Genomic DNA, 22,150 nt, shown 5'->3' with positions numbered 1-22,150 from the left:
ATTACGAAGACTACGATACCTACAGTAAGGCAAATTCCACTCTATGAAAAAATACCAGGTCATTTACAGTCTTCATTATGGACAATTGGAACAGTCAGTCTCAATGGTGAATATCTCTGGTTCATTTGACACGTTGCAAATAATCGTACCAAAATGCCGTTGTTGTTCGTGAACAATACCCTCGTGTACCCTTGCAATTCAATATTGGAAAGCGACTCCGTATGCATGGATGGAATGAATATCCAAAGCATTGTTATCCTTTCGTGTTTCGGTAACTGGCTAATTTTTTCCATTCAAACAGGCCATTGCAGTTTCGACGATGATTTTTGCACATTGATATATGAACTGGAATGCCACGTTCCAGTGGACTAAAACGTCAGGAAAGACACCAACGGAAAATACTGGTCCAACATATGATCACACCACGTTTAGCAAGGATGGTAAGGAGTGCGTTCAGGACTTACACTTCTTGAGATCATTTTTTCTCCCCTCGTTCAAACTATTTTTTACAAAAATGTCGAGTAGGAAATCCCAGTGAAATATAAAGTTATAAATACACCAAGCAATGATTGTAATCTATCAAGAAATATTTGGAGGACATACTCGACGAAATAAGTAAGAATCCTGAAATTTCGTCTATCTATTGACAGAACGATTTTCTACCCGTCACTCTGATTTATTAGCTTCTAATTTTGTTTTCCTTGTTTTGATTTTACGTTTCTAATTAGTCTTTTCTTAAGATTTATAGTTTTATATATGCAATATTTGTAACTCCGTCATTGTAAAAATGTCGTTCTGAAAAAGATTTTGCAATGTTACCGAGGCAAATAAGTTAATAAAATTTTCTAGGATCAGCCTCCTCGAAGTTCTATAATAACGTTATAACTGTGAAAAATGCAGAATTTGCTACTAATGTTTTTTCGTCTTCCTAATATTTTTTTTTGCATAGCCTAAACTTTAAAGAAACATAAGCAAAATAGTTCTTATTCTGTAACAGGTCGTATATCTACATCGAAGCCTCTCCACAAATACCTGGAGACGCAGCAAGGCTGTTTAGTGACTGAGGGAACCCAATGAAGTAGTTTGTATTCAGTTTTGGTATCACATGCACGGTCAGACATTGGTAATCTGAGTATCTATTAAAAACTAACCAGTCAGAAACAGTTGTTTGGACACTTTCGGGAAATCAGGGGACCATGGAAGTTCGGACAAACAGCTTTAAACAGTCGAGATGCCTATAAGGTACGTTTTCCCTGTATTTTATCGTTACCGAGTACTTATGACTGCAAACTTTAAGTTTTGTTTATTGACATCTATAGTTCATGAAATCAAATGTATAAAGGTACTTTTTGCGATCATTGAATGATATCATAACTATCATTATCGCTGTTATCACTACTCATATCGTTAATGCTATGGTCATCCTTTTTTCCATCGTCATTATTGTTTTTCACAAGTTTATCATTGAAGGAACGGTTGGCTATGGAGCAGCGGTGATATAGCTCTGGATGATCTGACATTGCTTGATGGTAACTGTAAGACAATTATTACACAGAGTAAGTGATTCTTCTGCAAAGTAAGATGTCTAGAAGCTAGTGCTATTTATGATTTTTGTTTTCTTTTCGTTGTTGCTGTAGGAAGAGTGAATTAGAAATATTGCAAATTGATGTCTCTCATGATCCGTAATTGTAAATTTATATGCTGCTAGATAATTCCTTGCAACAAACAATCTTTCGACTAAAAATTGCGACTCAAGTTTTGCCGTTAACTTATTGGAAATTTCGCTGTACCAGCGCAATAGAAAGGCCAAACGCAAAGAGAGAGTTGCAGGAGACAAACATACGCCTTGGTTATAGCACAGTGAATATAAATAATTTACAGGGCAGTTTTTTTTTCTTGTCGGTATGTAACGATAATGAGGTCTTCCGACCTCTTTGCACTTTTTAGAGAGTTTGGACTGTGACTTCAAAGGAGACACATGCGACTGGGAGGCTCAAGGAAGGTGGACCCTTTCAAAAGGTGTGCCATGATTGAAAATTTACCGTGGAGCACTCTTTATTTGATAGTCGATTTGAACGGTTATTGCATGTCTTTAACAATTTCCGGACTCTGATAATTATTCTCTATAATTATCTCTTATCAGATGGTTCCTCTATTTTTCTTCGCCCTGAAGCATACGCGGTGCTTCATTCTCTATTTTCGCCTCCGAACATAAATACCAACGAATGGAAGTGTTTTCATCTTTGGTATTTCATCGGAGGCAACTACGGTTATGAAGGGTCGATAACGTGCTATTAAAGATGTTAAAATCAAACCTAACGAGTTTACTTTTCTTCGCGGACAAGGCCACATCTGAGGCAACATACACACAACACCGTTACCGACAAAATTTCACAGATGCTCAGGTATTTACAAAATACACTCGTGTTGTAGCAGTAGATCTTTCATAGGTTTTACAAGCTTCTTATGAATTAGATTTATTTTAGATAATTTGATATTTAAGCTTTTAGCTTAAAACTAATGTTTCACACTCAAGTGGTGCTAGTCTGCTATTGACAATGACATCATCTCATATCATTCTGTAGATCGAAATAGTGGGAACGAATATTGAAACTTCTGCTATCAGACAAGTATCCTTTTCCAAGATTCTTGTGAGCATATTCCTACGCCAAGAAATGGTAAGTCTCCATTACGATTGATGGCGTCTAATTCACCGCGCATATTGTTCCGACTGTTGCGTTTCGAATAATGACTATGTAGCTCTAAATGTCAATAACAACGAAGGTTTCCTAATTGTTTGGCTCACGTCTGTACCACATTATTGGAAGTATATCATGACTATTATCTTTATAAAGAGACTAACAGCTATAAACAGAGCTTAAAGGATAACCACTTTCGTAACCGCAAAAAAAGTTTCACTCAAATATTCGATGTCGAATAATACAATATCAATTTACACGGCGTATAAGTTATTGAATTTGCATTAATAGAGTCGAAAGACATAGTTTGCTAAATACTCCTTGCAAGGGCCTGCTTGAAACCGATTTTTTTCATATTTTATCATCATGTGATCTTTAGATTTGCATCAGCATAAACCTCTTGGAATGGAAAACAATGAAATCCTCGACAAGAAGATCACCTCATCTTCACAAGTTGATGGGTTCATGCCGCCATCCAAGGAAGACTTCACTTCCAAGCAACCCCAGGCAAAGCAGGGTCTTGGTCGGCTGGTTCAGAGGACTTAACACCATGGCTTCAAGTTGATCTGAATATTCGGAACACAAGAGTTACTGGCGTTGCGACGCAAGGGAGAAACGGACCCTTCGCTCAGTGGGTTACGGAATATAAGCTCCAGTATAGCAATGATGGGGTAAGCTTCAATTCCTACAGGGAACCCGGAAAAACCTCAGAAAAGGTACGTGCGAGATGTAATAAGACGTTCATCACGAATGTATGTCCAGTACAATTCAAAGTTTTTGCAGTATGTAAAATTCTGAGTATTGACGAAGCTGGTTCAAAGAGGCGGGAAAGACGGCTGTTGATATTAGGTTCGGTTGTCAGATGGAGAAACATGCAATTCATTTGTCAATGTGTGTTTCTTGGGAACAGTTCCACACGCTCGCGAAAAATAGATGATGTATTTCTTCATGACCAAGTGCTTATTTGCACAAATGATTTTTTACATCACTTATCCTCACATGACAATTCCCTAATAAGGCCATTTATCTAACGAACATTATCCCGTAAGAATTTTGTACATGAACAAGGCTTAGCACAGATTAGTCATATCTTTCCGAGCGATTGTTTAGGGGCTAAAATGTGTGTTGATTAACATAGTAGAACTTATTATTGGTATTTACAACACAAAATTAACATAATGCGATCTTTTGTCGACACAGCACTTTGCTGGAAACACTGACCAGGATGCTGTTGTTTTTCATGAACTTAATCCACCAATCAGAGCACGTTACATCCGCTTTCGACCTGTGGCTTGGAACAAAGCAGCTTCAATGAGAGTTGAACTGTATCAGGGTGTGGAAGGCAAGTCAATTACTTATGGACGTTTAGTTCTTCTATCTTTTCTTTTCTGCGAAAACGCTTGGAATGAGATAGAATATTCGGTATCACTTCGCAAAAAAATGCAAACCAGTGTCGGTGTCTTTTTGTGTGTACAAATTATAGACACCATTGGCTAGAATAATGATGTATGTATATCCAAGGGAGCTCTCATAATAATCGCTGTCTAGAAGAATGTTATTTACAAGTCTATGGAAATGTTTTAATTCTCATTGAGATAGCTGTTCTCGAGACCATCGTGCACAGGTATGAGATCTTGGTTTGTTAGCTTGAACAGTGTTTGAAGTCAATAGCTTACCCTGAAAAGTTGGTGATTCATCGATAAGGATTGACAATGATCAGTAACATCGATGAGGTATTTTTCCTTACAATGATCTGCTTCATTACCGTTAGAGTGTAATAAAGCTCTGGGAATGGAAAACAGCGAAATCTCGAGTGGACAAATTCTTGCCTCTTCTCAATGGGATGGATATTCCACTGCAAGCCAGGGAAGATTATTCTTTCAAGCGACAGAGAGGAAACAGGGTGGATGGTCAGCTGGCAAAAAGAATGCAAAGCAATGGTTTCAAGTTGATCTGGGAGGTCAGTATGTTAAAATCACAGGTGTAGCAACACAAGGCAGGCAAGACCACGATGAGTGGGTAACCAGTTACAAACTGCGGTACGGGAATGACGGAGAGAGCTTCCAGAGCTTCAAGGAAGAAAGGGATCTCGAGGACAAAGTGAGTATAAAAATAGTCAATTAAATGTTTATCATGCAGATATGTTTAAACAAACAATAATCAATGTCATGAAATTGTCATTTTTCAACTTCTGATAATGTTATCATCCATCTTAGAGGTCAAGCGTTAAAACTCTCTCAGCTAATCAGTTTGTCAGAAAACCAGTTTGTTTGTCAGAAAAATCTCCGCCTTGGTCAGTTAATATCATCGGTGCTCATCGTCTTTTGTTTTTCTCTTTAATGAGTTGGAAAGTTAGACGAGTCTAATGTTTTGATATGCTATGAAGTCTTATTCACCAGTTCTCGTGTCGGGACCTTCTTAGCCGCGCACATGTTACCATATCCTATGCGGATATCCCATATCTATTGAAGTTATCTTCGTTTTAAAGAAGCCCTCTATTGTAACTAATCAACAAGTCTTACTTTTCATTCGTCTTATATAGGAATTTACTGGAAATGTGGACCGTGACAGCATTGTTCGTTATGAACTTTACCCAGCCATCAAAGCCCGTTACATCCGCCTTCAACCTCTTTCTTGGCATAACTGGATATCTATGAGGATGGAATTGTATGGCTGTTCAGAAGGTAGGCGAAGTATCAGCTTCTAAGTGAAAAGGAGTTTATTTTTCTACGATATCTTTATCCGATACAGGTCCACTACCTTAAAAAAGGTTCTAACCCTATTGCATACAGTTGCATACTCTTTCCTTTTTCTTTTTCAAATTTATTTGTTATCAGACTGAGGACAACTACGAGGGAACAATTGTTTAGAGGGTATTTAAACTTGGAAGATATCATTAGCAAGTATAACTCAAGAAAGTTTCGGCATAGATTGTGATTTGGGATATTCATTTACCTGATTCGATTTCAATGAAACAAACAGAATGTCAAACGGATCTTGGCTTAAGAAAGAGAACTATTCCTGATGCACAGTTAAGTGCTTCATCGCAGCTGGATCATAACCATGCCGCATCTCAAGGAAGACTGGACTATGAAGGTGAAAGGTGGAGAACGTCAGCCTGGTCATCGCGCACTAACGATAAAAGTCAATGGCTCCAAATTGATCTTCGAAGTATCTACATCAAAGTAACCCGAGTGGCGACGCAGGGTCGAACCGGCTATTACAAGTACTGGCAGTGGGTAACACATTACATGCTGCAGTTCAGTGATGACGGAGAAAACTTTACTTTCTTCAAGGAACAAGGAAAATCAACGGCAAAGGTAATACAATATTTTTTACGGAAATGTTAGCGGCGTGTTCTGTTACAATGATAGATATTTAGACAAGCAAATTGCCGTTCTCTCAATTTAGGATTTTAGTGGCAACAACGACAGCAATACCGTTGTTCATAATGACTTAAACCCACCGATCAGAGCTCGTTACACCCGCTTTATCCCACAAGCTTGGTATGGCCATATATCGATGAGGGTGGAGCTCTATGGATGTCTGGAATATAATAGTAAAGGTGAGGAATGCAGGTTGGACTTAAAATAGGAACATCTCTTTACGAAAACAGCGAACGAAAATTATTCGACGAGTCCTGTAAATGTATCGATAGTACAGTGCAGCTTCTCATCACAAGGTAGTTTTATGTAGACAACGTCAAGTGTCAGCTCTATTTCTTCTATATTTATTTATATAAAAGCTCACTTAATGACTGAATGGCTGACTGACTAATATACTGACGGATCAACAAACTAGTTACCTGACAGAGTGGCTGATTGACTAGCGGACAGTGTCAGTACGACAAGTTATAACATAGGGTTTGAGCTAAATTTGGGCTTCGTTAACACATAATCCTACTTTATCAGTGAATTCTGCCGGCACATTGGATTTGTTAGGTCTTACCTCGGATATTCTGGCCTTGACTGCCTTTCTCCAAGATACGAGTTATGGCTTGACCGAACTTGCCTGATACGCCGCCCACGAGTTCCACCTGACGCAGTTAGGTATAGTAGCTATTCTTGCAAATAAAATGTTTGACATGGTCTTTACCCGCATTTAATCCATATAGTTTCCATGAATGTATCCAAATGTCGACAAGCCCTTGGTATGCAAGACGGTATAATATCAGATGGACAAATCAGTGCCTCTTCGGAATATAATAGCGAACATGCTGCAATCCAAGCTAGGCTGCACCTTGCACCAATAACCGCAGACAAGGCTGGGTCTTGGTCAGCAGAGAGAAATAATTTAAATCAATGGTTGCAAGTGGATCTAGGAAGTCCGTACACGAGGGTAATGCGAGTCGCAACGCAAGGAAGGCATGATGATAGCAACTGGGTGACAAGGTATAAGCTACAGTATGGCAATGACGGAGAAAAATTTCATTATTACAGGGGATCCGGAGAAATTTCAGTTAAGGTAATGTAATTAATGGATCTACTGCACTCACTGGTATTTCATTCTTCAATCCTAAACTTTCAGCCTTAATTCCGATCCAGAGACCCAAAACTTTAATCTTTTTAAGGTACGAGAACAAATTCTATAGGTCATAACTCTCGATTTGTTTAATGTTTTTCATTAAAAAGAATGGTCCTTTCCCCGTGGATATCACAATAACTTATCTAACCGTATGTTAAATACAAATAATATGTCTAAAAAAGACGAAATCAGAACATACCACTTTTATAATTAATGATTATTCGCGTTCGAAAGAATCAAAAGTCGCAAGAGGAAGAAGAAGGTGGGTCACTCGCCTTCAGAAACTGCAAACTTCTCGCAGAATGCTTCAAATGAGAGATATAAATTTATTTAAGCAATTTCAACGATGAACATTGATAAACCATTAACGGTTCCTATACTTTTTTTAACCTAGGATTTTATTGGAAACTCTGATCGAGACACTGTTGTTTTTAGTGAACTAAACCCGCCAATCTATGCGCGTTTTATCCGCTTTCGACCACAACATTGGTTTGGCCACATAGCTATGAGGGTAGAGGTCTATGGATGTCAAGGTGAGGAAGTATTAATGTTCTGAATAATGAAAAAAATGCAAAAAACATGCGACTTTACACATTATTTTCATAATCTTTCAACTTTTATTTAGTCCCCTATATTGTTCTTTAATTCCTTCTACCACACCTCCTGCAGTGCACTAGCATTTTTTGCATGTGCTCGATTGCTGTCAATGTTTGTAACTGCGGGTCAGGATTGCGTCAACAGTTGTGATTTACCAACAATCCGTGCTTGTTTGTTGTTGTTGATGCTTTTTTAGTCTGTTTTTGATTGTTTGTTTGTTTTTTTTTTTTTACCATGGAATTTGAGGATAAATGTAAGTACCAAGAATTTTCATAGATTTCTTGAAACCCTCAGAATGTACGAAACCTCTCGGCGTGGGCAGTGGTGCGATATTTGAAAGACAAATGAGTTCTTCTTCCCAACTGGACGATGCTCATGCCGCTGTGCAAGGAAGACTCAACTCCAGGCCAACTGAGGACAAAGGAGGATCCTGGTCCGCTGCTTCGAACAACCGCAACCAATGGCTTGAGATTGATCTGGACAGTCAGAAAATCAATGTGACCCGTGTAGCCACTCAAGGAAGACATGATTCCAGCCAGTGGGTGACGAAGTACAAGCTGCAGTACAGTAAAGATGGTGTAAACTTCCAATATTACAAAGAGCCAATGGAAACTGCGCATAAGGTGGCACTTATTTGTTCACAGACAAGTTTACTTCAGTTTCCTTTTCAAATTCCCTTTAATCATCTTTATTTGCCAAACACCGAATTTCCGTCGCATTAGTGTATTTTTTCGCCTTTAACCTGTAGTTATGATGCCTTACAGTCAATGCTAAGTTTCGTAACACCTTAGCATACTGATTACAAAGATGAATTGTCTATTAGATAGGTAGAAAGAAACAGATTACACCTTGTTATAAGGAAAGAGGTGAGACTACTTCACATTTTCAGTGCGTGACCATTGCGTGACACTTTAACACGAGCTTCTGTAATGCTGAGCTCTGTACTCTTATCGACAACGGCAAATTGGCTGATGAGATTGCGATGTTACTGCCAATTGTGGTAAAATTAGGATTCCACGTGAGTTCGGTAACAAAGTAGTACGCTTTTTTCTTAAAAATGTATACTTTAACCCTAAATATCACGATTATCGAGATTATAAAGAGTACAATTTTTAGCTGAGACGGCACTCCATACTATTTTCAATTTGTAGATTTTTGATGGAAACGTTGAGCAACACGCCGTTGTTTATAATGAACTTGTCCCGCCTATCAAAGCACGTTTCATCCGTTTTCGGCCCGTTGACTGGTATGGTCATATATCAATGAGAGTAGAACTTTATGGATGTCAAGGTAATTTATGATGTGTTTCCTTCCTAAAGACTCTCATTCAATTCATCAAGCGACCAAATAATCGAATTCAGATTTGTTAGGTTTGGTTTAGGATGTCTATGATACCTCCACCTATAACAAAGGGTGCGAAGTGAATCCGAGATCGTCTTTTTGCCGAGTAAGTCTTGATATCGAGGCATTGCAAGGAAGCATATGTATTTTGGTACTTGCTTGCTAGTATAAGGATATGGTATCTCAAAGTGTCTTTTCCACCCTTTAGATGACCGTCCCTGTGACACATCAGTAGACTGGTGTGGATGGAAAAACGAACGTGGCTGGAAAAGTATCAAACATAAAGATCTTGATCAAGTCTATCAGAATGAAGGTGGCGGTGGTAAAGGTTCGCAATTACTTCTTCAGAAGCTTTATAAGAATTAGATGTCTTTTGTTTTGATAACAAAATATTTTAGTATTTGTAAAAGACATCGAAAAAGAGATAACGATAGCGCTACTTTATGTATTATTTTGCTTCCGCTATGCTTTTTCCGTCCAAGGTTTTAGTGACAACAACAACTTCGAGGTCCTTCTCCCTGACAGAGAGTACGGTTACATATCATTATCTGATGTGATACTGGATGAATGCTGTTTTACCATTTGCTTCTGGTTGAAAACCGCTAGCAGCGGCTTCTATATAGAATACAATAATGCAGGATCAGCCAAAGAGAACAAGACTCTAGTTTTTGGAATCTATTGTGGAAACAACACATTTTCCCTTCAAAGCGGGAGCGAAAGGAGGTATCAAAGTGGAATCAGTGCAATGTTGCTTCTTGTCTTACATTTGATTCACAACCATTGCAATTACCCTAACAGAGATGAAGCCTGAAAATTATAACTCGTTGGCAAGTTAACTGCCTAGAACCGCAGAACCTCATTCTCTCTGTTTCTTCATTCAAAGCTTATGAAATAGTGTCAGTCAGTATTGAGTGTGATATGCTATCTGTAATTACCATTTACCGAATGTTGCAACAAAAAAGAATGAAGAGAAATTATAAATAAGGAAAAGCTAAAAATTTTCCACTCAACTAAAAATTTTCATTTGAATCAAACAAAACTTAAAACATAATCAAATAAGTCTTCAAACAAATCGAATAGGGAAGAAATGGGAAGTTTTCTTTGGGTGAATATGAACAGTGTCCTTCCATCTTCCTGCACAGCGAGCAGTCAATGGACGTTATGGACTCCACCTGGCACCACGTGTGTGTCTCCTGGGATGGGAGAGTTGGGCTACTTGCAGTTTTCAAGGATGGTCATATAAATTTCAAGTTAAATGACTTTATGGGGCCCCTACTTCAGAAGCCGAATGAAGGTAAGTAGAAGACATATACTATTTTTCTTAGGGGCTATGGGCGAGGGACCTTCGGTGCAATCTTTTTTTTTTTTCCGGATATGAACGGGTTCAACGAGGGAATTAATGCTAGATGATATTCAATTTTAGTTGACAAATTCAGCTGAAAGGCTAAGTTTGAGTTAGGTTTGATAATGGCAATCATTTTGCGAAGTTAACTTATTGTTTGCGGTTAAAACATGAGAGGCCCATGATAAAGGAGGAGCTCTTCAATCAAATAACTCAGTCACTTTCACCCTTTGCTCCTGTCGACCCGTGGACAACATGCTTTGCATCTTTTGATCCGCTTAAACGAATTTACCTAGAGAAAAATGTGTTTTAATTTGCAAATACAGGAATCGTGACGATTGGTTTTAGGAATATAAATGAAACTGCTTCTACTGTTCTTGGTAAACTCAGTGGCTTCAATATTTGGAGTACCTTGGTCACAACAGAGGAGATACTGCGCATGTCAAACGGATGTGGCACGGAAGCTGGCAATGCGATGGCCTGGGGAAAAGTTAGAAATGGGCTGATTGGGGAAGTGGAGATGAAATCACTTCCAACTTGCAACGATGGAAAACGTAAGGCATACTTTAATAACTTCATCATTGTCATCGTTGTAAGCCAAACACTAAGATCACTTTTGTTGTTGTTTTGGTTTTCGTTTTAATAATAATCTCTTTATAAACGTGTTTCATTCCATCAATATAAAAGGATAGTTTGATAGAAGAGCCATCTCCATGTCTGTTGCTTAATTTTATGATTTGTATTTTCTTATTTTGTTTTCCTTGTGGTTATTGACATTATTTCCTTTTCCGTTCTTTACTCTCTTTAATGCTGATATCTCCTCGAAGGTAAATCACTATTGTCAACCAGTAGTCGAACAAAAATCATCTCTATTCAGTTAGTCTAGTTCTCTGTCATGACCTATTCAAACTAATGACGACAAGGAGTTTTTTTGACACAGGATTGCCTCAGTCTTCGGCTGGCAGGAGGTGATTCTGGGTTTTATGATCATGATCATGATCAGCGCAGAATACTACAAGTCTCTAATATGTTGTGGGTCAAAAGTTTTTTATTAGCGTTGCTTTGGTCTTTTAAATGAAATTTGAAGGAATGCGCGATCCTTTTTATCACACGCGTGTATCATTTGCCACACTCAAAATTCATAATCAGGATCACAAACATTGTGATTGTATGACCAACAGGTGCCAGGCTTGTGGTAGATACCGTCGATTTGGAGCCAAATGGGACCGCAGTTCTTGTGAGCCAGACATACAATAGATCAAGTGACGGGAAAAGCAGATGCTTGAGGTTTCGCTATATGCTGCGGGGATCTGGAGATAAAACGTTGACAATTTTCCAGAAAACAGGAATTTATCGTGAAATACCCATCTGGACTTGGAAAGGCAACTCTGGCCGGGACTGGATTTATGGTGAAGTTCCGCTGACCTCTACTACGAAGTTTAAGGTAATATCAAAACTGCGGAACTTACTTTAATTTACCATGGCTACCACAGAGCCTTTTGGTGTCCTCGCACTACAATGATCATGCAGGCCATTAATTTTCTCTGGTCATTTAATGGTATTACTGAAAAACGTCTTCCACAATACCTAAAGGTAAATTAACAAACTTCTTTTCCTTTTTTTTTAGATTTTGATCAAAGCTCAAAAAAGCAGGGAGAAAGACTTGATTGCTTTAACAGGGATATATGTCAAAGAGGGACTCGATTGCAAACTTAGGCCGCTGTCGGCAAAACAAGGTAACTCGTTTACATGTACCCTGCCTTGCATTATTACCTTATGTTATATGATCTTTTTATAGTGGCTGATAAAATTGGCTTAAAATTTCAAAGGAGGAAAGACTGCATTACTTTTAGCCCGCTTTCCAAGGATCTTTTCTTTTATAACTCCATCGGAACTAAGTTGACCATTCGTTTGTTCATATATAATCCTTCTATATATTTCTATTTACAGCTTGTAATGAGGATTTAACTGATCCATCAGGATATCTCTTTTCACCGGCCTATTCCGGTGATGTTCTTGATGATATCGCTTGCACGTGGAACATTACCGTTCCACGCAATAACAATATTCGCTTGGAATTCCGAGATTTCCGTCTTCCAGACCATCCCACATGTAAGGGCTGTGATCTTCAAATTTTCGATGGAAGTGAAACGTCTGCTCCTGCGATAGGTCGATTCTGCGGATATATGTATCCTCCTATTTTCATTTCTTCATCAAATAATCTCAGGATTGTTCTGCGTTGTGCTGCCAATCCCTACACAGCAAGATTCAAGATTTTGTATAACTCCACGGCTGGTATGAAACGCTACATTTCTTTGAATTTTTTTTGCAACCAAGCATTTTTTTTGGACCTTCCACTTTCAGAGCTCTTATGAAAAATGCGATAAAATAATGGCATGCACTTGTCACGTCATAACTTCATGTTATTGTTTACTTTTCAATTCTTTAGCTCACAAGAGTTTAGAGTCGTCCTGCTCACTACAGCAAGGTACACAAAGAATCTTCAGCTAATTTCCGTTCCCTTTTTTCTCCCTTTGAATTTGTGCCTACATTTTGTGAGACTGTATGAATTATTATCTCATATACCTCACTGTCGCTAATAACTCCTATTTAAGTCAAGTTTTGTTAGCTGTATAAAAATTAATGAAAAGGAGCTAACTAATTTAGTCTTTCTTCAGCCTTTTGTTCCAAAACTAAAAGTATTTCGGTGCTTCTGTTTTACTTCAACTTGCAAATGAGGATCTTAACTTACTCGCCTATCAATCAATGCCAATAACCTTGTGTTTTACAATGCGTCCCAGAATGCCCAGCAAGCTGCAAATGTGAAGAGTTTGGTGGACAAGAAGATAAGAAGATACTGGTGACCGGAGAAGACTTACTTAATGTACCGAATCACCTTCCAACAAACGTTGGAGCAGTGTATGTGATATTTGGGGTCCTTTTTATCTTTAATGGCCTCTTTGTTTTATCGTCTTTTCTTTCCGAACAACGAAATTGCTAGTTCTTTCCTCCTGTTTCGCTAAATAACTGATATTCTTTTTATATGTTTAAAAAGGTTTTTTGGCCAAAATCGGATCTCCCAATTGCGCGAGGAGGACTTCATAAACCTCTTGAAATTAGAATATATGTAAGTAAACCTATTACTTTTGTTTAAGATTGTTCATTACTTTATTGCAGCGACTGTATTAATCTTAAACATTTTTCTGTAGCTAATGAGGATTATGGTTGAGAAAACCATTCAATTTTTTTAACCAACGCCTTGATTGACAAAGTTCGGGTGAAAGAAGTTTTCCCAGTACCTTCTGGACTGAGATGAAAACAAATTTCTCAGTTTAAAACTCAATGTCCTTAATTTGAGCTTAAAGCTGTTGTGTTACCGATTTATAACAGTTCTCATCTCTCTCTTCCCCTTCCTCAGCGATTTAAGCTTCAATTCACTGCTTCACGTGGATGAAGACAGCTTTCAAAATGTGACATCCGTCAAGACACTGTAAGTATCAATCGAATAGTCATTTATTTCATAGTGACAGAGCGACTTTTCTGCCCCGTAGTCTGGTGCAAAGTCGATGATCACATTTGTCTCAGCAATCGATATTTCTTTTCTTTTGGTCGCAGGAGACTTGATTTTAACTTTCTTCGAGCTCTTCCTGTTGGGGCCTTGAAGGGACTACCCAATTTACGCGTACTGTGAGTTTCATGTGAACAATGTTATTCTTGTCCTATGTGTTCCCCTTGGGACATAAATGTGCTTAGGTCGAACTTTTCACTTTGGAAAGAGAGAGCGAGAGTACGGGGAAAGGGGTTTTATGTTATGACCTATTTTAAAGTGAGTAAAAGAGATTGATTGTTTTATTTCAGTGACTTAGGACGGAACCTTCTTCGGGTTGTATTCGGCGAGATGCTCGATGGACTTTCGAATTTGGAAGTTTTGTATGTACTCATTTTCACTATTCTGATAGTTTTAAGTCTATGATAATTAGCTTAATCACCTCACCTCTCTGTTTTGTTTGCAGGAGTTTTCGCTCTAACCAGATCGAGCTGCTGGAATACGGTGCTTTTAAGAACAAAAGCAATATGACTCATCTGTAAGTGCACTAAAATGGTCTCCAGCTCACTCAGGTCACACTTGGTCACTCAGTATTTACTAACACCAGTTGATTTTGAATGTCATCGGAATAAAAATCAATGGAAAACATGTGACCGGCCAATGGAACCATGGGCCTGATTTCCTTAAGAGTGGGTAGCTCTATACAATGGATAAATTTATATCTGGTGGATAGCACAGTATGTTTTGTCAACGCTTATACGCTGGACAGCTATTTATCGATTGGATAGCATTATCCCTCTTTTGAAAAGCTAGGCTCTATTTTTTCTGCCAATCAGCAGATACATGTTTCTTTCTTTTAATTTTTTTTTTTTATTTTTCATTTTCCAACAATATTATTCTTGTGTACATTTAGGTACCTACAACATAACAAACTCAAAGAAGTGTCAAATGGGATGTTCAAAGACCTTATGAATTTGAAAGTATTGTGAGTGAATTTTGATATCATAGTCAGCACAAATCCTATGGAAAGGGACAATAGTATGACTATATTGCTGTATTTGTTATATGGTTGTTCTATTTAAAACACAAGGACGTCGTATATTACATGTTTTGAATTTTTTATCTTAATGAATTATAAATTGCTTTTATCCCTCATTTTCGAAGGATATCAAATTTAAGTCAGGTTTCCATTGAAAAAAAATATAATAATAATAATTATACATATGTAATATATATATTTTTTTATCAGACCTCGAGACATGATGATATTATCTTTCAGCTGACATAGCTAATCTTTTGTTGTTGTCGTTATTATTGTTGTTTTTATTAATCACTGGCGAAACATTTCCTTAATTTTCTTAATTATGTGCTTTTTCTTACCGTGATCTGTTTGAAATCTCCAGAAATCTTAGCAGGAACAAATTAACAACTGTTTCGAAGGAAACCTTTCAAGGGTTGAAGTCACTCGAGTATTTGTAAGTGTACAATGTTGCTGAGAAAAAGTAAATTATCCATTTCCCTTTCGTTTGTACCTTACAGGAGAGCTGTATTCACATTTTGTTAGTTACTTAATGATTTGATTTTCAGCGAAATAGTAATGAAAATATAAAGTTAAATTATATTGAAAACCCTTTTACCACAACTATTCAAGTATTTACTGCAGTTGATGAATGGTTGATCACTTTTCAACTCAGTCATAAAGGAAGATCAATGATACACTGCGCGAAATGATTTTTTCCACCATCAACCAAGTTGCACAATGATTTGAGAGAGAAAAGAGAGAGAGTATTATTTTATAAAAATTTGAGATCAGCGAAATTTGTTATTTTCATGTTGTGATTGAATAATTAAACGCATAATTCAATTTGATGTGAATTTCTTATGCATCAGTTGAGTCGATATTGGGACACAACGGAAAGTGAATCAGTTATTCTTGTTTACTTTGTTGTGCATTAATTCAGGTACCTGGGTGGCAACAAACTTACCAGAGTACCTCCAGACGTATTCAATGACCTCAAGAAGCTCAGATATTTGTGAGTGATTTGCTTTTCAATCTTCATCAGTCTAAGTTGCGTAAAATCTAAAGGCAGCTCATTGTACCAACAAACAAAAACTTGATCATGATTTTTTTTACTTAATAAAGGAAAATTTTCTAAATCAACTATATATTTCCCACTTTAGGATTATGGGTTAAAGTCACTGCTCTTTTGAAATTAATTCATTTTTAAGGCCCTTTTTAATATCCAGACGTTCGACCGTTCCCCCGTTGTAAAATGACGCATTCAGAATTTTGTGAATTGTCCGTATAAGAAAGCAAGATTAAATTATTAAAGAAATAAAGGTGAGGTTTCCCTATTTTGTAATTTCAACAGGAGACTAGATCACTTCATACTCTGTTGTTACGCCAAGAAGTCAATTGAAGGAGTTGCTTGCGATTCCCCAGTCAATGAATTCTCGAGCTGCGATGACCTCATGAAAAACAAAACTCTTCAAACTTGTATCTGGATTCTGGGAATCTTCGCCTTCTTTGGTAACCTGTTTGTCATAATATGGCGAATTATCGATAAAGAGGAGAACAGAGTCCACTCGTTCTTATTGACAAATTTAGCATTTGCCGACATGTTCATGGGTGTCTACTTGCTGGCAATTGCCATAATGGACGCAAGGTGGCAAGGTGAATATTTCAAGCATGACCATGAATGGAGATCTGGTTGGGGTTGTCGAATCATTGGAGTTTTATCGATGCTTTCCAGTGAGGTATCTGTACTAATTCTAACAATCATCACCACGGAAAGATTTATTGCAATCGTCTTCCCTTTCAAATTCAAACGCCTGACCATCAGATCCGCTGTATTCACCTGCACAGGAGCGTGGATATTTGGAATAGTTATCTCAGTGATTCCCATAACCGGAATAAACTATTTTTACGATCAAAACGGTGATTTCGGTTTTTACAGTCGTTCAGCAGTTTGCCTTCCTCTTCAACTGTCTGAGGGAACCCCGGCCGCTTGGCAATACTCTGCCTCCTTCTTCATTGGGATGAATTCTATTTCTTTTACCTTTATCCTGGTGGCTTATATCTCAATGTTTTTGACGGTGAAGCGGGTAACCCATTCTATTCGATCGACGAATTTAAACAGAGAATCCGCTATGGCCAAGAGACTTGTTTTCATAGTCATGACTGACTTCTGCTGCTGGATGCCCATAATAATCATCAGCATTTTATCTCTGACAGAAAATTTTAATGATCCAGACAAAATTGCTTACGTGTGGATTGCAGTGTTTGTTCTTCCCCTCAACTCTTCCCTCAATCCAATCCTTTACACGTTTTCCACCGATAGAGTAAAACGTAGCTTTAGCCAGAAGGGGAAAAATGTCACTGGTTTCGTTATGAAGACCTTGAACAGACCTACAGAAGGTGGGTATTTCTGTTAAGGAATAGTTTGGTGATCATATTCTGAATGCTGTCTTCATCTTAAAGATTTGAAGCCGTAGAAATTATCTTATTCAGCCGTAATTTAAGTGTGCTACTATTTCATCGTATTCACTCTCAAAAGACTGCTGCAAAAACAGCGAAAGCAAAAATAAGTGTGGGACAAACCATCTGGAAGCATTTTCAATTGAAGCCTTCTCACACAACGTTACACGACATATCAGAGCCAACCTAACTAAATTCTTTAGTGATTGTTCAAAAATTATTCTAAACTGTCAATTTATATGGTGTGTTCCAATCACCTTCAAAAATCCCCTTTTTCTTTTCCACCTTGAAACGTACCTTTGTTCATGATCAGTATCCTTTTATCTTTTCTTCTGAAGATCGATTGTCCTGTTCCTCGAACATATCTGGAAAAACGTTGCTCTCTAAAGTCCTTTCAATTTCCAGCCCCAAGCCAAAAGCAAGGGTATTGAAAAAGCCGGAGGTCGGGCGTGTTGTCGTTCACGCTAATCTAAAGCTGATTGAAAGAGTAAATATCTTCAAAGATGATACTGCTGGAAGAAAATCCATGGTAAGTACTTCTTTGTGAAAACCAAAATGGCGCTTTCGTGGCTACCGACCAGTGAAGATAAAGTTACGAGACTTGATCCCTCATGTAGGTCTTTGTTCCGCTCAAGCTATCTTAAGATCGCATCCATTTTCAGAGAGGCAATTGCAAGAATCAATCATGTGCTATATATTTATTAATAGCTAGCAATCACTCTCCGTGGGCGTTTAGGAACATTTACCTCGATCAAGGGAGAGCCCTTGGAGTGAGGCTTATTTGACGAATACATTATTTCTCCCTTCAGATATTACAGGATGCTCTACATAAAGACCTTTCTCATGCTTATTTCTTGAACTTTTCTTAAAGTGTGAAATTAATCTTGTTCTGATTACTTTTTCTATCAACCAATCTTGCGCAAGGATCTTGAATGTCTTACAAAAAATTGGCAAGTAGTACACCCTGTGTCACTTACCTTGGACTTACAATTGCAATGTATGACATGTACAAATGAGTATAAGCTTAACGTCACCTCTCGCTGTTACAGGGTTATGTTACAGCTTGGTGCGAGGAAGGAGGTGTTCTCAATGTGGTGTTGCTAAAGTACTTTGGAAAAGAAATGAAGGAGGACTGGAATCGGGAAGTGAGTGTAGTGCAGAGCCTCTCCTGTGACGAGCAGCCTCTGTCCAATGTGTTACACTATCGATGGCACAACAAAAGTAAGTGACCCTAATCAGTTTTTTCAATTTAACCATCAGTTTTTAGAATTGCCATAAATTTTTTGTACCATTTTTAAATCCTAGGTTACTTACTGCTCTATATTCCATAGAAGTAGTTTTTCACTTTTGTTGTTGTTGGAAAATCAGGATCTGTGACATTCACAATGCCACAGTAGGGACCTTTTTTTTATCGATTTCATAGGTGCTGTGCTGAACCTCTGAAGCTATTTTTTCGTTTATTTCTTTAGCTAGCGACCTGAATATCGAGCAAGGCAAGACGAAGATCAATGCTTTACGAGGAAAAAGTTTGTAAGTTGTTAATGAATTAGAGCTTTATTACCAAACATATTGAAATCACCATACATTTGATAACAAGTAAAATTACGGATTTTGAATCCTGCGTTTCCATTTTTTCTAAAAGCCTGATATGTTTCGACTATGTGTCGAGTTCAACTCTGGAAGATTTGATTTGTGAGAAAGGAACTGTCATCGACTTCGAGTCAATTTGTGCGGTAGCTTGTGACGTCTTAGGTGCAATAGAAGGACTACAGGGACTTGGAATACTTCATAATAACATCACAACACGCAACATTCTGATCAGCCAGTGCCCTAGGGTAAGTGAAGTGGTTAAATTATTCACTACTCTCAATCTCTAAGTTAGGAATCAGTTAAAAAAAATAACCTACTAGCGTGTTGCGTGACCGGCAGTTCGCATATGTACATATATCCTCTTATATGTTTGCTACTGCAGACTTTGTCCTTCATCGAAAAGTCGACAATTATATTGTTCCTTATTCAAAGGTTGCTTCACTTTGAAAGTCCTCGTAGTTTAACACAAACGTTTCTTCGAGCTTTTGGGGATATTTCGTGAGAACAAAGCACATTTCACTTGCATTGCTTTTTCGCAGTACTATATGGCATATCTCTGATTGAATAGAAATGGACCTGAAATGGTCCAGTGCGGAAAATGTTTTTGGTTTAACAAAGAGTTAGAATAATACAATGGAGCGTGCGTTGTTCCTAGGTCGAGTCCTTCCCTGATCAGTAAATGGGTTTCGTGTTTCCGGATAGTCCCTTGTTCTACACTTAGACCAGGGTTGTAAATTGCCAACTGATTTGCCTTCTGCCCGTTGAGGTTTTCCATCAAGTTCCTTGTTATGTCTATTATAAGTTTTTTGATATTTGAACGCATGTTTAATTACAGAGACGTAAAGAAAACCACTGAGTCAGTCATAACTCTGCCACCCTTCTACGCCCATTTATTGTTGTTGTTTTGAGTTGGAGATAAGTTATGGTTATTACCTCCATGCATTTTCTTTTCACAGATTCCTCCAATCAAAGCAGTCTTAGGTGGATTCTCTCGTGCATCCAAGGTGAATGGAGAAAGCGCGTTCACAAACCAAGCTCTTGATGAACAGAGTTGTTTTGGTAGCCATCTTGAGCAGTTTGGACAGTTGTTGGCCACACTACTAGGACACTGTCACGGCTCTTGTGAACAGTTAAAGGTGAACATCGATAAGTTTTATTAAGTTAAATTTTTACTCCTTGGACAGTGATAAAGATACACAGTGACTCTGGCATATATATTATCTTTTTTCCAATAGCTACATGAAATTATGAATCTCTGCTTTGAGGAAACACCAGAGAAGAGGCCTACAGCGTCTAGCCTGCGAGAACTCTTGGAAGAGGTCTGGTGCACAAAGGGTTTCAGTGATTCATTTGTTTGATCTACCATAAGGACAAAACCACTAAATAGCTATATAATACATATATTGGCTGAGCTTTTGAAAAATCAAAGAATGTTTGCCCATCCCTGCAGCATGAAGGGTACAAGCCTTATCCAAAAGCCATGTTTATCTCGTCAATAACGGTAGAATGCACTACAACAAAGCGCATTAGTAATTCTGCTTTGTAAATAGTTAAACCTTTGTAGAGCATATTGGTACGGAATGTATATTCTGTTAGTGAAAAAAAAAGTATTCTGAAAATGCTCATTTGCTCAAGAACCATATTGTAATCTGCACCCACGGTGTTACTTTTAATCGTTCTTGTTGAATAAGATTGGTGAATAAAACTAGCACTTGCACACCTGATTTAGTTCAAAGAAAACACACTGCCTTCTACATTCCTCCAAATGAATTTAACACCTCTATGTATTAACTTTTGATTATGCAGTGAACCTTAAAAAAGTTTGAAAGATTGCTGAAACTATGGTAATGCGTTTCTAATTTAGGTTAATTGGACGGTACGTAATACTTTCATATTTTGAGAGCAAAATAATTCCCTTAGACATATTTACAACCAAGATTGTTACTCTCACGTGGCGTCTGTGTATTCTCAGGACCTCTACTGAACATTCGTTAACTCCAATACAAACGAAAAAGACCCACAATGTCCAATTTTCAGCTCTCGTAATGCTCCCATCGACACTTAGTTAACAAAAACATCCAGCGGAAGCTTTGAATGCTTTTAATGTCCGCAACCATTCTTTACAGTTCTTTCACACACCAAGAACAAAAGAACACATTACTCGTGGTTGCTCAATTATGGCCTTGTTCTGCCCCTTTGAAGTTGCTTTGTGGTCCGATTCAAAAGTTTTCTCCCTTTCCCCAGCGAATATAACCGAACTTAATTCACCACAATTTCGGTGGTTTTACAGTAGATTCCCAAGTAAAAATAGAAGCAGATTCAACCACAAGATGAAGCAGTTTTAGGGAAGAAGGCCCACTTGTTTCACCGTTATTGAGCGTATGCACTACTTGTCTGTTATTGATTGGGATTATGCTAATTTTACTCCACGAGAAGTGGTTCGGTACAAATTGCCTGCTTGTGCCTGTGATAATTGCGTGATCAGTTGGAGGGAGTTTTAAAAACCAAATTTAAAACGGTATCTTGAATTGGTCAGGTCGCAGCAAGTTGTCTTATCAATGATGAATTGGATTTTTCTTTAATTCTAATTAGGTGATTTATTTGTAAGACTCTTTTATTCAGCTGCACATTGTCTCTGCAGTCTAACATCATTGACACTGAAGGACATGCAGACAATCTTAGCAGTTTAACCTTAGTTGACCACAAAAACGTTGCACTGAAAATAAGTTTTTTTTTCTGGTTTAATAAATATTCCGTTAGGCAACATTAACAACTTACAAGTCAAGTCGAGTGTATCTTGAGAGAAATAAAGATGAAAATTTATTAAAAACTTGTTAGGCTGGAAGAAAGCCGAGACAAAGAAATATAAACAGGTAACAATAAAAACTCAGTGCAGATTTCCCTTAAGTTTAATACTGGTGACATTAAATTGGCTTACGGTAATTGGTAAAAGGTGAGTTATATCACCATGACAACTTATTTTTCGATTACAACTCATGGTTTGAATTAGGTGTGCTTTCATTAGTTTCCTC

General features: G+C 37.8%; 1 protein-coding gene across 1 annotated transcript; it reads left to right on the top strand.

Moving 5' to 3' along the window:
• The first annotated feature begins 153 nt into the window (after nt 1-153).
• LOC136280403 (uncharacterized) lies at nt 154-20,490 on the top strand. Its single transcript, XM_066165424.1, is given in 49 exon segments — nt 154-348; nt 350-447; nt 998-1,059; nt 1,062-1,112; nt 1,115-1,138; nt 1,141-1,192; nt 1,194-1,242; nt 1,458-1,485; nt 1,488-1,556; nt 1,948-2,019; nt 2,144-2,287; nt 2,290-2,405; nt 2,586-2,640; nt 2,643-2,678; nt 3,079-3,156; nt 3,159-3,415; nt 3,900-4,041; nt 4,471-4,799; nt 5,242-5,383; nt 5,682-6,019; nt 6,111-6,264; nt 6,814-7,163; nt 7,618-7,756; nt 8,115-8,443; nt 8,972-9,110; nt 9,370-9,474; nt 9,644-9,884; nt 10,304-10,455; nt 10,830-11,057; nt 11,685-11,947; nt 12,131-12,239; nt 12,454-12,798; nt 12,953-12,991; nt 13,305-13,422; nt 13,559-13,630; nt 13,922-13,993; nt 14,119-14,190; nt 14,362-14,433; nt 14,517-14,588; nt 14,964-15,035; nt 15,454-15,525; nt 16,012-16,083; nt 16,423-17,468; nt 17,867-18,057; nt 18,578-18,753; nt 19,002-19,058; nt 19,171-19,363; nt 20,075-20,254; nt 20,354-20,490. Coding segments are annotated over 49 exon segments (7,590 nt in total). The 3' UTR covers nt 20,477-20,490.
• Nucleotides 20,491-22,150: the final 1,660 nt, after the last annotated feature.

This window comes from Pocillopora verrucosa, chromosome 4, assembly GCF_036669915.1.
Source record: "Pocillopora verrucosa isolate sample1 chromosome 4, ASM3666991v2, whole genome shotgun sequence".
Lineage (NCBI taxonomy): Eukaryota > Metazoa > Cnidaria > Anthozoa > Scleractinia > Pocilloporidae > Pocillopora > Pocillopora verrucosa.
Note: the sequence above shows the minus strand (reverse complement) of the source record. Positions and strands in the feature narration are given on the sequence as shown.